Source organism: Schistocerca americana, chromosome 9, assembly GCF_021461395.2.
Source record: "Schistocerca americana isolate TAMUIC-IGC-003095 chromosome 9, iqSchAmer2.1, whole genome shotgun sequence".
NCBI classification, from domain to species: Eukaryota; Metazoa; Arthropoda; class Insecta; order Orthoptera; family Acrididae; genus Schistocerca; species Schistocerca americana.
The window spans coordinates 209,357,128-209,373,893 of NC_060127.1; the positions used below are offsets into that span (position 1 = coordinate 209,357,128).

At 40.5% G+C, this 16,766-nt stretch overlaps 1 protein-coding gene across 7 annotated transcripts in view; it reads left to right on the forward strand.

Annotated features, from left to right (window-relative positions):
• Positions 1 to 16,766, forward strand: part of LOC124551048 (zinc finger protein 716-like) — a 293,881-nt gene that overhangs the window by 85,909 nt on the left and 191,206 nt on the right. For 6 of the 7 annotated variants that reach the window (XR_006967760.1, XM_047125918.1, XM_047125912.1 and 3 more), the window contains exon 5: positions 9,807 to 9,856. Coding sequence is in view for 5 of the 7 variants with exons in the window: in XM_047125918.1 (XP_046981874.1) it covers positions 9,807 to 9,856 (50 nt within the window). In the remaining 2 variants the exon portion in view is untranslated. Of the gene's footprint in view, positions 1 to 9,806; positions 9,857 to 16,766 lie in introns of those variants that run through there. The other variant, XM_047125914.1, reaches the window with a different exon arrangement.

Here is a 16,766-nt window from a genome sequence, read left to right on the forward strand (position 1 = left end):
GGGTTACAAAAACATGAAAATCCATAGTTTGTTACTATCACTTCTTGGACCTTGGTACACACAAACTCCAAGATAGTAATTTACTAGCTGTGTGCCCACCATCTGGAGTTCTACTTCCCCTCTTTTATTACACTTATTGGGAAGATACTGGATAAGTTGTGAGCACTCTTTTGATCCAAGAGGACTCAGTTGTTGGCAATGAGTGTAGCGTTCTCAGAAAAAAAATTATTGCCAATCACATAAAATTTAGCTGTACATGGAGTAAACTGTAGGATGTAGTTTTGAATTATTTACAGAATGTAACAATTTCAGTAGTAAATAAAGTTTCATACTAAAACATTTGTGAGAAGCAGCACATAAGTAATCTGTTGTCCGGTAACTGAAAATTGTTGGTTTTCTCATCAGTCACATATTCAGAATTATTGTTACGAAAATTCATGTTTCTTCTACAAATCTCAGTGATGAAGAATTTTGTGCCGGCAAGTATGTCTACTGTTCTCTTTTATTAATTTTAGCAGAAGAAAGATAGTGGTAGAAGAATTGACAGCAATTGCGATATGAGGAAAGGTGTTCCTACTTGACTTGCTGGAAAGAAATCCTGATGATGCTGAGGAAAGGTGACACAGATAGAAATGTAAATTCATTTTCATACTATAGAGTTATATAATACGATACTGGAAACTCCTGAACGGGAAACGAATGATGTGAGCAGTAGACAGCCACCCACTATACTTTGAGGTGTTGAGTGTGTGCTCAACAAGCACTTAAGCAAGAAAGGAACCGTCTAAATTATAATGCTTTCACCATTTGACTATTATTACTTCCTTCTCGATACACTGTTGCAATTTCAGTTTTGTAACCATTATCAAATGAGTTATTAGATACTTTTGACTTTACAGTACATGTCAGGAATATCCTGTTCATCATGATTTGATCATACGAGGATCATCATGATAATGCCACTTATGTGGTCTGCCACAGTTGGAGATCAGAAGTGAGCTGCATACATTAACTTTAAATTTGGTAGCAGGTGCTGTGATGTCATCCTCAAGCTCACTGTCTCCATGCACTTGGAAACTTGACTCACAAGTCGGCCAACCACTGCTCATTACTGTAAATTCATTGCTTTAATGTTGTTGTGTATGAGCGGACCATAGAAGCATAAGAAGAATAGTGAGTGGATGAGTTTGCAAGTACGTATAACCATGGACTGTGTGTGTGTGTGTGTGTGTGTGAGAGAGAGAGAGAGAGAGAGAGAGTGAGAGTGAGAGTGAGAGTGAGTGAGTTAGTTTAGAGTTTCCAAGCAGCTCCCGTTTGTTGTCAGTGGATTTTTTTTCTTTCTTCAGTGCACTATGCCCCTGGACTGGTGGTATTACATTCTCGAGCAGTGTGATCTATTTGCTGATTTTTTTACCCATATGAGTTTCTGCTGAAAGTGTGTGATGGACTTATATGAGAATTTTCTAAAAAAGTATTAGTTGCTATTCATCATGTAGTGGAGATGCAAGATGCTGAGTCACAGATAGGCACAACAACAAGTAAGCTTTCGACCAGAAAGGCCTTCATCAGAAAAATTCTACAAACTTGCGCACGCGCACACACACACACACACACACACACACGACCACAACCACAGTCTCTGGCTGCGTATGTGAGATTTGTTTGCTTTTTGGCCGAAAGCTTACTTGCTGTCAGTCTTTTTGCTGTCAGTCCGCTATATGGAGCGCTGACATTGCAGCGGATCCTCAATTTCTAAGGTATACAACTCTCAACATTAGATGGGTACTCACTCAGTTTCTGGTTTCTAGCTACAATACTGTGGTGACTCCTTCCATTGCCTCCATGTTTATCAGCAAACAACGGGCTGCGTAGACAAGAAACCAGCCCTCCAACCCCCTCGCCAGTTACTTCCGCCAGAGGGAGAACTTAGACGACAATGCTTTATTGACACGAGGCACTCCGAACCGTCACTCGAGTAGTCTCTCGTTCCATTCCGATGTGGCAACATCCCTGGCCATGCACTCGGCAGCTCACCTGCGCAGAGCCACGTGGCTCATCGTCCACTGCACTTCACTGGGGTATGTTGTGCAAACTGCAGAATTCTTATCCTGTGCTTGTCATCATTGTTCTGTCGCAGTCCGTTTAACTAGAAGTGTTACTGCATTTTTTGTGTTGCCTTCGCAAGCTGTGTCTCTTCTGGATGCTTCTGTTGACTACAGGTGTACAAAGCCTGATGCCAGATGCCCGGTTCATCCTCCCAGTATCAGCAATTGGGATATGCATGCAGTGTACTGCAAATAGTGCAGTGAAATGCATTGCGTACCTGGACTACCAGGCTAATTCTATACTATTCTATCCCCAGCTGTTTTGGCACCCCTTTGTTGTCACGCGTGCAATTGAAGTGGCTTTCCCACACTGCCGGACTATGCCGAACAAAGGCCCTAAGTCACTTGTGGTCTGCCCTGTGCAGACCCTCCTCCATTAAGAAGTGTTAGCTCATTTTGAATGTAACTGTAGTCATTAACTTTTGGGTTAATATGTTAGAACCAGCCTGCACGGGTCTTCCAGCACAGTCAGTCATTTATTGCCATTTTTTTGTAATTAGCACACCACTTAGGCACGTACGCCCCTTAGATGTATAGAAGGGAACACAAATCATTCTGTCAGTACCACCTGACGGTACTGCATAGGCTGTCAAAAAATTTACTTTAAGTGACCTTATAAGTAGCATTAACAGGAGAATCCCTGTACTGTTTGATCAACCAGTTTCCTCTCATGTGCCAACCTTTACCTCTCAGAGCAGCACTTGCACCCAATACATCCTCCATTATTTGTTGGATACGGTCTCTGTTGTCCCCTACAGTTTTTACCCATTAAGTACCATGTAAGTTATTCCTTGATGTCTTAATATGTGTCCTATCGTCCTGTCCTTTTCTTGTCAGTGTTTTTCACGTGTTCCTTTTCCTGGCTGATTCTTTAGAGAATCGCCTCATTCGTCATGTAATTAGTCCACCTAATTTTCAGCATCCTTCTGAAGCACCACATCTCACATGTTGATTCTCTACTTTCCTAGTTTTCCTGGCATCTGTGACTCAGTTTCATATAATACTGTGCTCCATATGTACATTCTCATAAATTTATTCCTGAAACTCAAGACGTTGTTTGATTCGTGTAGACTTCTTTTTGCTAACAATGCCCTCTTTGCCTGTTGCTTGTCTGCTCTGTATGTCCTCCTTATTTCATCTGTCAAGTGTTATTTTGCTTTCACAGTAGTAGATTTTCTTCGCTTCATGTACTTCATCATCCCCAGTTTCAATGTTAAGTTCATCACTGATCTTATTCCTGCTACATCTCATTATTTTTGTCTTTCTTCAATTTATTCTCAATTCATTGAGTGTTAGACTGTTCATTCCATTCAACAGGTCGTGCAATTGTTCCACATTTTCACTGATGGCATGTATTCTGACATGAAATGTAATTAATTTTGAAAGGGTGATTATGAATCACTTGACAGGGAGGCATAAGAGCAAGGGAACTCACAAGCCAAGACCTGCTATACATGTTCCGCAAGCACATCCTTTAATATTCCCATCACATGCATATCCCTGTCAGTCATATCGTATATCAGCCCTACTACAACTTCTTGGCAGCTTTTTATGGGGGCATGACTACTAACCAGCTGTCCAGTCCACGGAATGACCATCACCAAACTGTGGTCAAGACCACAGTTGATTGATAAAGTTAGAACATGCTGCCAGACATAATAAGTTTGCATCCAAAGGCTATTCAGAACCTGTGCCATCTAGATACTCTTCTCCAAAACAGCTTTTCCTAATAGCATAGATGGTAATTGTCCTCAGAACATATAATCTGAACTCACAACAAAACTAGTCTCAATTTACGTTAGCCCCTGTCCTACATGTCAGACACTGCATCGAAGTGAGCAGAAAAGAAGACAGTACTCACTATTTTTGATGTATCGTCGAACATTCTATTCACATTTGGTCACTACATCTGCACAGTTGTCATAATATTTTGTCATTGTTTGCTGCTTCCTGTGTGGGGAGCTGACGGATATTTCAGTGAGAGAGGAGCTCGGAAAAGAGTTTCAAAGTCACGGTTGCTCTGTGAATTGTGAAGTAAGGAAATGAGTGTTGCTATGGAGTAGCACTTGAGAAACTTCTAAGGGTCAGTTAACTTCAGAATATTTGCAAGATAGTGAGTGTTGTTTTATGCATGAGGAACAGGTGCAGAACATGAAGAGTCATGTCTTCTTCTGATTCCAAGAGCATAACATTTGATGGTGAAAGTATTAGTCGGAATCAGATTCTAATACAGTATTTCTGTACGTTGTCTTCTTTAGTAATTACTCACTTGATGGCACAGTAGAAAAAGATCGCACTACGATCTGACTGAGGTCACACCAGTGACTGGCATAGCCATACGGTCCCTCACCAATTACAGGGTAATGCATAGCCTGTTATAGCCATGGGAGATGATGTCTGATGCACTCACATCATGTCACCACAGATCATCAGTTAATTGCAGAAATTGTGCAGTTGGTGTTACTGACATGGTATGGTCTCCCCGCTTCAACCACAGAACCAGCTGCTTCATGCATTGTTAGGTAACACTTATTGGGCCCCTTGAGGTGATGTTGCTGGTCCCAAACAAGCTGGTACATTGTCCAATAGACATGACAGATCTCTTAATGTAGTTCACCACTTTCTTATCCCCAGCTGTCACTTCATTTAAATGACAAGTGATTTCTGCTACTGCAAATGAATATCTTTCATATGGTTTTCTGACATCGTCACTGAAAGCAGGAGGCGCTCTTCTATATTGGAGAGACTAGTATCGTATTAGAACATTTTACTGCCTAGAGTGGCTGGTCCTCTTTTTTTCTTTTTTTATTCATAGATAACCAATTTCAGCCAGTTCAGAGGCCATCTTCAGAATCTCAGAACTTGCAACATATTAGACACGGAATAGAGAACTAAGCACTCTTACATAGTATGATGATCTTATACTTTCTGCGACAATATCTACAAGCAGTGTAACACGCCATGCTGAATGACACGGAAACCAGTTGAAGTTGCCTGGCACACCTACCGTGTTCAGTGGAGCCGTCGACGAGGTCATTCATTCCAGTGGCTGCAGCAAGGGCAGTCCTCAATTGCAATGACTTCGTGGTCATATTCCTAAGAGCGCTTGACAGCAAAACTTAGTCATCACCGAGGGCGCTAGCCCACAGCTGAATTTTATGGTTTCTAAGCGTATGGTTAGAAATTACATCAGCGGTCTATGAACAGTGATAGGAAGAATATACCGGGTGATCAAAAAGTCCGTATAAATTTGAGAACGTAATAAAACAGGGAATAATGTAGATAGAGAGGTAAAAATTGACGCACATGCTTGGAATGACATGGGGTTTTATTAGAACAAAAAAAAAAAAAAAAAAAAAAAAAAAAAGAAGTTCACAAAATGTCTGACAGATGGCGCTGGACAGCAAAAGTCAGTGACTGCGCATGATAATCGTGTATAATAAAAGGAGCTGTAATGAGAGAGAGAATCAGATGTGCCAGCAATCACAGCGTGTTGACGTTACCTGAAAAGGCGCTTTTAGTGAAGCTGTATTATCAGAATGGGGAATGTGCTAGTTCAGCGTTATGATCCTATCGCCATAGGAAGGGCATTCGAACGGGTAAAGGTCCGCTGACAAATGCAGCTGTGGCGAGAATAATTTCAAAGTTCAAAGCCACAGGTTGTGTAGACGATAGACCCTGTAGTGGCTGACCGAGCACAAGGCATAATGCTGCTGAGACAGTTCAGGAAGAAATGGAGACTGTAGCGGGTTCGTCTATGCACAGGAAGTCAGCACTCGTGCAGTCGCAAGTCGCACCGGCATTCCACACACTACTGTTTGGTTGGCACTTAGGTGTACCCTCTGATGCCATCCGTACAAAATCCATTGGCATCATGAATTGTTACCTGGCGATTTAGTAAAGCAGAGGGCATTTGCGGTGTGGCCATTTCAAAAGATGGCAATTGGTTGAGTAACGTGTTGTGGACTGACGAAGCTCATTTCACGCTCCATGGGTCTGTCAACGCCCACAACTGCAGAATTTGGGCTTCCGAAAATCCTAGAACTGTCGTGGAAACTCCATTGCACGATGAGAAAGTCACAGTATGTGTTGGATTTACCACATCTATCGTTATTGGGCCTTTTTTCTTCGAGGAAATGCGTGGTTCTGATTTTGTAACTGCTACCGTGATGGGTGAGAGGTACGCCGATATGTTGCAGAATTGCATCATCCGCAGCCTGGCTGATAAACACCTGCTGGAACGTATGAAGTTTATGCAGGATGGCGCTCCACCCCATATTGCTAGACGCATGAAAGATCTCTTGCGCGCGTCGTTTGGTGATGATCGTGTGCTCAGTTGCCACTTTCGTCATGCTTGGCCTCCCAGGTCCCCAGACCTCAGTCCGTGCGATTATTGGCTTTGGGGTTACCTGAAGTCGCAATTGTATCGTGATCGACCGACATCTCTAGGGATGCTGAAAGACAACATCCGATGCCAATGCCTCACCATAACTCCGGACAAGCTTTACAGTGCTGTTCACAACATTATTCCTTCACTACAGCTATTGTTGAAGAATGATGGTGGACATATTGAGCATTTCCTGTAAAGAATATCATCTTTGCTTTGTCTTACTTTGTTATGCTAATTATTGCTATTTTGATCAGATGAAGTGCCATCTGTCGGACATTTTTTGAACTTTTGTATTTTTTTGGTTCCGATAAAACCCCATGTCATTCCAAGCATGTGTGTCAATTTGTACCTCTCTATCTACATTATTCCGTGATTTTATTTAGTTTTCAAATTTATACTGACTTTTGATCGCCCGGTACATTACCAGTCAACCTCTTTCCGACTTTGGCTTGTTTCCAATTTGCCAGTTGTCTACCACTGCAATCTGTTTGGTAAACAAAGTCACATCTATGATGTTTATATACAGAATGAAGTGATGTGAAAATTTGTACCGAGTCTGGGATTCAAACCCTGTTCTCCTTCTCACTAGGCAGATGCTCTAACTACTGTGCCACCCTGGGACAAAGGCTGTGCCCAACAGCATGGACTGTCCTAGCATGCCTGCTTCCTATATTCAAATTCCCATTCACATCCCAGCCTGCTTTGGTATTCCTTCGAAACTCGAACAGCGTTACAGAGTCTCTCCAAATTTACTGGAATAGCACCTCAGCATCGAACAAAATGGGGGATCCTGTTGAAACCCAGGAATAGGTGCTTAAATCAAATGAAACTGTATATACAGGTTATATATAAAAACAAAGATGAGGTGACTTACTGAACAAAAGCGCTGGCAGGTCGATAGACACACAAACAAACACAAACATACACACAAAATTCAAGCTTTCGCAACAAACTGTTGCCTCATCAGGAAAGAGGGAAGGAGAGGGGAAGATGAAAGGAAGTGGGTTTTAAAGGAGAGGGTAAGGAGTTATTCCAATCCCGGGAGTGGAAAGACTTACCTTAGGGGGAAAAAAGGACAGGTATACACTCGCACACACACACACATCCATCCACACATACAGACACAAGCAGACATATTTGGTCTTTAAATATGTCTGCTTGTGTCTGTATGTGTGGATGGATATGTGCGTGTGTGCGAGTGTATACCTGTCCTTTTTTCCCCCTAAGGTAAGTCTTTCCGCTCCCAGGATTGGAATGACTCCTTACCCTCTCCTTTAAAACCCACTTCCTTTCATCTTCCCCTCTCCTTCCCTCTTTCCTGATGAGGCAACAGTTTGTTGCGAAAGCTTGAATTTTGTGTGTATGTTTGTGTTTGTTTGTGTGTCTATCGACCTGCCAGCGCTTTTGTTCAGTAAGTCACCTCATCTTTGTTTTTATATATAATTTTTCCCACGTGGAATGTTTCCTTCCATTATATTGTATATACAGGTTGATGCACGAAGATATGCAAATATTTTGATATGTTATTCTACAAATAAATCTAAAGAAAAAAGTTTGTATAAACGTGGGTCTGCAAATTTTTACCTACAGAGTTATGGCTAATAAAAGATTTTGCCTGAAATTTAATATGAAACCATTGCAAAACTGTACGAGGTTAAAGTAAAGCATGATTTCCATTTATTTTGTTGTTATTGGTCTGGTGAATCTAATAATAGTAATTTTCCACAACATCCAGAGTAACAAGGATTATTATATAACTACATTTGTTTGCTTTCCATTAAGAATGTAGAAACGTTTATGTCATTGTTGGCAACATTTTTGAACATTTATTGTGAATGTATTGTGAAATTGTATGTGCACTGTACAACTTCCTTAACACTGAATTCAGTTGTTTCTGGTTTAGCATGAGTTCACGTGTGCTATGGTATTAATAAAAGCAGATTATCTGATGCTCTCATACAGTTTCATTTAACATTACTACCATCATTTTTCCAAAATTAAATTCTCTACAACTTCAGTTGAAAACTTTGTGCAGTTATCTGGAATTTAAAAAACAAAATGGCCAAGTAGTTAATAAATTAAAATTTTTATGAAATTACATCTTTGCGTCTCTGGATGTTCTGGAAAACTAGTGCAGATACACATCTCGGACATGTTTTATTAGATTCACCAGATCAATAACAACAAAATAAATGGGAATCGTGCTTTACTTTAACCTCATACAGTTTTGCGATGGCCGATATTACTGATACTACGTAAATTAGATTAGATTCAGTTTTTGTTCCATACACCCAAAAATGAGATGATTCTCATGGGCGTGGAACAAGTCAGAGAGTATATCTTAAAATGCATAAAACATTTGAATATAATACTCACTCTCCTGATCATTTGTCAGAAGATTATCAAAATAGGAACTACATTACAATAAACTGCAACTGCTAATATTTACAGAATTAATACACTCTCAGAATGAAACATAGTTGTACACATTTAATAAATTTATAACACACCAAATACATAATCTTCACTGTTGTGCCCAAGCGCTGTCAAAACTGAAATTTAACAGATTTTTTACTTAAGCTGCCCTAACAGTCCCTATTAAGATATTCATCTGTTGAGTAGTAGTTGCACATCAAAAGGTCTTTCAAACACTGTTTAAACTGTGCTTTATATGAAACCAAGTTTTAATATTTCCTAGCGATTTATTGAAAATGTGTGTTTCTGAATATTGGACCTCTTTTTGGACCAAGGTAAGTGATTTTAGGTCTTCATGTAGATTGTTTTTAAATGCAAATACAGACTTGTTTAGGCGCTTCAGGAATTCTTCCCAACTAAATTTATTATCAAGTTGTAATCCCAGAAATTTCACACTGTCAGCTTCTTTAATGTGCATGTCTTCATATGTTATACACGTGCTGGAAGGAAATCTGTTACAGGTTCTGAAATGCCTATATTGAGTCTTTTCAAAGTTTAGTGACAGTGAATTAGCTTTAAACCATTTCTGAATCTGTACTTGACTTTCTACTTATTGCAATGTTTAACACCTGGCAAAATGACTTTTTCTGTCAGTTTCACATTTTGCTGCCAACATGGGTGATCAGCTGGCTTTACTTTCAGTTCCTCCCAAATGTTGTTGCGGTCATTATAAAGGAGATGACATCCTTTGGCATTTCTTAAAAATTTATTTCATCTGTCTGAGGGAATAGCATTTCATTAGCTTTGTGATTTGTCCAAGTTTCAGTGCTGTACAATAGAATTTGATCTTTTGTTGTTGTTGTTGTTGTTGTTGATTATCTTCTAAATTCTTTCAGGAGCTCCAGAAGGAAGTAGAGGCAACAAGTTGTGGCATTGAACCAAGAAGGTATTGTACTTTTTTTCTATCATTGTTTACAATTTTGAGCCCTCTTGCTTTTGTATTCAGCTTCTTGTTCAGGCAGTGTAGTGCAGTGTTTTAGAATAATGGCCCTGATTCTAAGCCATGTCATTGCTAAAAAAAATCGTTTCTTATCTCATTTAAGTCAGTATTACATGACACACCTTTCGTATGTAAGTCTGCACCAGCGCTTCAAGGGTACACACTCAGAACTGCAGACTTGTTTATGATGTTGAGTGTGAAAGTCGATATTTTTGAAAAGCTACTATTTACTCATATTGAAACTTCTGAGAGGTCTAGGTTTGTATTTATTAGCAGTTATTGTTACCTTTTCCAGCTAGAATGAAATTAAGTTATGATTATACAGAATTAAGGACTAAAGTGTTTGTATTATGATGTTCGGATAAAAGCAAATGATTGGGTTTACATTTCAAAGCATTTTGGACATGGAGGTCACAGGTATCTAGTTTATATTTCACAGCATTTTGGATTCGGAGGACACAGTTATCTATGCAGCACTTGCCATGACAGTGGCTGCCATAGTTGAAGGGCTGAATGATGATGTAATGCCAGGAGTAGGACTTAGGTTTGACCCTAGTTGGATAGAAGAGGGTACGACAGGGACACATACCCTTTTAATGACCTCCTTTGTTAAGAGTACAACTGGATGATATTTTATTTATTCATGTCAGAAGTGCCAGGACACAGACTGTGCTGATTTAAAAATATACATATTTGTATACATGAGTAATTAAAAGACATATAAATGTAATAAAATGAACACACATGGAAAAAGAGTAAGAAATCAATATGTACATAATATGCACAGGAGTAAGAAATCAATTTTTACATAATAAACACATGTACACTAGTTGTGTCCAGTATTTCTCAACATTGACTGCATTGCTATAAGCCAAGGCCAGTTCCAGTCCTGTACAAGAGTATGGGCAGAGACGACACTTCAGGAGATGGCTTGTAGTTTGTTCATCTCCACATTCACACAGTGTGTCTCCGCCTTGTGCGATGCCCCATGTCTTCAAGTTGTCCTTCATTCTTGCAATGCTGGAGTGCAGTTTGTTCGAGGACTTCCATGTGCACCATCCTTCTTATTAGTGACCAGGTGGCAGAGTTTTTCCAATTATGTCTCACTCTGGATGGACAGGATGTCTTTTTTTTCCACAGTTCAACCCTGGGTATACTTAGGCCTCTGTCAGTTGGAACAGAAGACTGTAGAAAGTTCTTCCTGGACTTCAGTCAAGGAGATGGTGGCTGATGTTCGTGCAAGGGATGGGCTGGGTTATTGCACACCTTTTGCCTCTCATTGCTAGCAGCTGTTATCGGTTGGGGCTATACCTACAAGTGTATACAGCTTCTGTATTGGAGCGGGCTTCAGACAGCCTGTGATCAGCCTGCAGGTTTCGTTCATGGCGGTGTCCACTTTTTTTTGCACGTGCAGAATTGTACCACACTGGAGCAGCATATTCGGCAGCGGAGTAGCAGAGTACCAGTGCAGTTATTCTTACTGTCTGGGTGTGGGCACCCCATGCAGAACCAGTCACCTTGTGCGGTAGACAATTTCGCAATGAAACCTTGGCTTGATGCAGTGTGCCTTGAAGGTCAGGGAGCAGTCCAGGATAACACCAAGGTAAACTGGAGCACTGCAGTGTTCCAACTCCTTTCCATTCCAGTTCACGTGCAGCTGTCGAGAAGCTTCTCTGTTCTTCAGATGAAAAGCACATGTTTTAGTTTTTGATGGGTTTGGTTTCCTCATAATGTTCTGAGAGAATCTTCAGAGCAGCTGTGAGATTTTCTTCTACTGTCTCAAAATTTATACCCTCAGTTTCCAATGTGAGGTTGTCTGCATACAGGAAGCTTCTTGTGTGGAGAGGAAGTGGTTAGTCATTGGTGTAGATGTTAAACAGCATTGGTGCTAAGACACTGCCTTGCGGGAGCCCACTCTTTTGTATTCTCCATCTGCTCCGCCTGCCTTGAAATTCTGCAAAGAAATGTCAGTTTGCAACAGGGTGGCAACGATTTGCATAAGCCTGAAGCCCACGGTAAGGTTGTAAATTTTCCTTAGGATGATTTGATGTTGTACAGTGCCACAGGCTGAAGAGAGATCGACAAAGATCACTCCAGTGACATGTCCGATAGCTGAAAACCATCTTCTATGTGCTGTGTCAGGTTAAGGGTCTGTGTACCAACTGGATGATCATTAATTGTAATAAATGTTTGTGGAGTAAAAAGTATTGGCCGAGTCTAGTGGTAGTTTTAAAGAAAAATTACTCATCTGATTTTTTAGGATCTCCTTTGACCCATTGCTTGAATTTCTTCTGTCTGGAAGCCAGATTCTCTCTTGTAGACCTGGAAACCTTATAGGTTGACATGTTTCTTGAAATAACATAGATGACAAACTGATTCATATGTAATTTTCATTTCTAATTGTCTAGATGCCTTGCTGCCATCAAGTACATTCCATTTGTATGCAACTCCAAAAAAATCTTTACACCTCTCCTTCCTTCCCGCCAGACAACATACAACCAACTCACAGTTAACATCATTTCAAAGTACCTCAGTAAATGTATAGTCATACTAAGATCTAAACCAAGAATATTAAATCAAAAATAATTTACAGAAAATGGAATTGAATCAACAGCACAATAGAAAAATTATGACAACATATATTTTCATAAACAAAAATTTATCTTTTTGTAGTACAGTAATTTTATGAAATCTGTTTTTTTATCACAGGGATTAATTGTGTTAGCATGACATGTTATACAGTCAGAGTTTAAAACATTTCAAATAAGATCGAAAAAAGGATAAGATCGTAAATTTGAGAATATACGTGGTCCAAACGGCCTATTGCACATTACACCCTGTTAATGAAGAAGTTGAGGCCTGAAGCTCAGATGAATTTAAGAACTTCATAAGAATGGATTGTCTTGTTTGTGACAAGCTGCTATCAGTTTATATGACAGTATTTGTGCACATGACATGGTAATGAGGAAAGCACCTCACACTCAGTTTATGCACTTTCATTGTGCCTATGCCACCAATCTCTCCCTTTTTCAGAAAAAGTGCAGTAGTGTGCCTGCAAAGAACAGTTCTCACTGGTTATGGCTGACACAATTGCTTTGAATCTTGTGACTATTCTGTCAGCGTTATATTTAATGGCATGCTGAAGTAATACAAAAGATGCAATCAAATCATACACATGAGATGCTTTTACAAATTAAGATGATACCTATTCACGTCAGAAGTAAAATTATATGCACATTTATGTAAAACACATAGACTCAGAATTAAACTTTTGTAGGCGTACCTTATTATGGTACAGTGTATCTAGGGTCTTTCCTTGCTGTATGCCTCAGTGAGCACACTTGCACTTTCTTTGTCCCTTTCCTTTTCCATACGGCAACACCACAGCACACTTTGCCGCAATAAATGAATCAAACCATTGCAAATAATATAAGCACCTTTGCTGTTGTTGGCTTGGTTACTGTTGTTATTTACAGTTCTTTAGTTTCTTTTCTCTGCATTTCTATGCTTGTACAATAAAGTTCATTATCGAATACTGAATGATATTTATTGTGAAAGTAAGAATAAATTAGCAGTCTCATAGTGGTAAACCTGAAAAATGAAAAGAAGCAAAGGATAACAAGGAAATGTATCATCAAAAACAGTGGATCCATTGATGGAAGCACCGGAAACAGAAATCGGAACAAAATAAGGCTTACCACTTGACCCTTGATCACCATCCATGACTCTTAATTTGTAGCAAAATATTCAAGAAGGGAGTATGTATGTTCAACATGGAAATGTTAAGCTTCCCGCTTTCTTGGTTGACGCAACTTCTGTTTGTTTTTGACCAGTCAAATGCATATTTCAACAGCGTGTTTGGTAACACAGATAGATTTTATATTGTGGGTCCGCATCTAGATTTAGGAGCGATGAGGAAACTGAAGAAATATTGTCACAACCAAGTTACAGTGCACTAAAGGAAGCCCTCGTACTGCATGACACACTGTCACCAGAATGGCAGTTAAAAAAGATTTTTGCATATGAAAACATGGGCAAGTACTCAGAACTTTACATACATTAGTAAGCCCAGAACTTCTACCTACACAGTCTTTACACATATTGTGGCTTCAGCCACCATCGACGCCATCCTTGCACATGTGCCATAGCGAGAGTTAACAAAGAAGGCAAACGCCATTTTAAACAGTTTAAGTGAGGTTTCAGCATGAGCAAAACTCAGCAACAGCCAAGACAAGGATGCTGGAACCGGCGAGGAAGTGGAAGCTGACATCACTATTCCTAATGCACACAAATACCAGTAGAACACTTCAGATAAGCTGAACTAAAAGTATGGATAGCCATACACTGACAGCAACTATAAGGGTCACAGTTTGAAAAAGAGGAAGACTGCCATGCAACAAGACTCATCGGAACAGTGGTGCTGTTATCACAGTGGTTTTGGCATCTCAGCAAATTATTGCACTCAACCCTGCAATAACCCAAACTTTCCAGGACCTCAAGAAATATGTAGCACAGGCCACCTTGCTGGAACTCCTAACATTGAATGCCCCCCTGACACTTATGATAGATGCAGGCCAAACAACAATTGGAGTGGCATTGTAACAGAAAGTAAACAGCAACTGGCAGACACTTGCTTTGTTTTTACTAAAAAACTGACCCGACAACAAAAAAATGGAGTGTAGTTGACCGTAAGACTTACTATTTATTTTGCAGTTAAACATTTTTGGAGATCCACCAAAGGGAGACGTTTTGCAGTTTTTACTGATCACAAGCTGCTGGTAGCCAGTTTTCAGCACAACAATGATCTCAACTCACTATGTCAATGCAGGCAGGTTGAGTACATTGCACAGCTCTCGAGTAATGTGCACGACATAACAGGAAAAGACAACCTGGTTGCAGATTGCCTGTTTCAAAACTGTGCCAGCGTAAACTCTATGTGTTGGGTAGAGGTAGTGTTAAAACAATGGGAGGATTTGTTTTTTGCACAGTCTTATACAACAGCAGTGAATAGCATTGCAGCTCAAGTGTGTGGCAGCCCAGGATGTGCTGGATGGTATTTGGTGTGACATAGCAAGAGGAAAGCAGTGACCCTACATACCGGAACAGTACCGTTGGGAATTTTTCAACACACTGCATAACTCGGCACGTCCAGGAGTCCAGGTGACAGCTACTAAGTTAGTCTCTGCTAAGTCATGTGGGCAGAAGTCCATAAAGATTGTTGCATGTGGGCACGTACGCGTATGGTGTGCCAGCATAATACGAGGGGCACTCCAAAAGAAATGCACACTATTTTTGTAAAAATACAGTTTCCATTTGGCATGTGTGAAAGTTTTACAGTGTGTAGATACATCCTTCCTGTTTGTTTTCAAACTTAGTTCAACCTGTTCCCGTGAGTGGCGCCGTCACAACATGTCTTCAAGATGGCTGCTACACTTGACGTTCGTCAGAAGCAACGAGCTGTCATAGAATTCCTGTGCTGTGAAAATAAGACAGTAGGAAACATCCACAAGAGGTTGAAAAAGGTGTAAAGAAATGCTGCTGTCGATCACAGTACAGTTAGTCGGTGGGCGAGCAGGTTACGTGATGAAAGCAGGCACAGCAATATTGAGGATTGTCCTCGCAGTGGCAAGCCTCGTACTGCACACACTCCAGACAATGTGCAGAGAGTTAACGAATTGGTGACTGCTGACAGACACATCACAGTGAACGACTTGTCATGCTACTTTGGGATAGGGGAAGGAATGTTTGCAGAATACTGAAAGTGTTGGCGTTAAAAAAGGTTTGTGCCAAGTGGGTTCCCAGAATGTTGACAGTGGCTCACAAAGAAACAAGAAAAACGGTATGCAGTGAACTTTTGTAACAGTATGAGAATGGTGGAAATGAATTTCTTGGAAGAATTGTGACAGGTACTGAAACATGGCTCCATCATTTTTCACCAGACACGAAGAGGCAATCAGTAGAGTGGCATCATGCAAATTTACCCGAGGAAAAAAAAAAATTCAAAACCACACCTTCTGCTGGAAAAGTTATGGCTACGGTGTTTTTCAATTCCAAAGGACTCTTGCTTGTGTACATTGTGCCAAGTGGAACCACCATAAATTCTGATGCCTATGTGACGACACTGAAGAAACTTCGAGCCCGACTGAGTCGTGTTCGACCACATTGGCAAAAGCAGGATGTTTTGCTGTTGCATGACAATGCATGGCCACATGTCAGTCAAAAAACCATAGAAGCCATCACAAAACTCAGATGTACAACACTGAAACACCCGCCTTACAGTCCTGACCTGGCTCCATGTGACTATCATCTCTTTGGGAAACTGAAAGACTCTCTCCGTGGAACAAGGTTTGAAGATGATGACTCCCTTGTGCATGCTGTCAAACAGTGGCTCCAACAGGTTGGTGTAGAATTTTACCGTGTGGGTTTGCAAGCGCTGGTTCCAAGATGGCGGAAGTCAGTTGAGAGGGATGCAAATTATGTGGGGAAATGAAAATATTATTCCTAAAGAATGTATCTAAACACTGTAAAACTTTCAAATATGTAGAATAAAAGATGGATTTAAAACAAAATAGTGTGCAGTTCTTTTGGAATGACCCTCGTAAGATCAGGAGGCATGTTTCCACATCTGTTGCACATTTCCCAGCGCCATGTGCCAGGATTTCACCCCTACATGTGGACATCATAGGGCCACTACCGTACTCTGCTGGACAAAGCTATTTAGTAATGATCATCTTCCCCCTATTAACCATGGACTTTGCCGTTGGTGGGGAGGCTTGCGTGCCCCAACGATACAGATAGCCGTACCGTAGGTGCAACCACAATGGAGGGGTATCTGTTGAGAGGCCAGACAAACGTG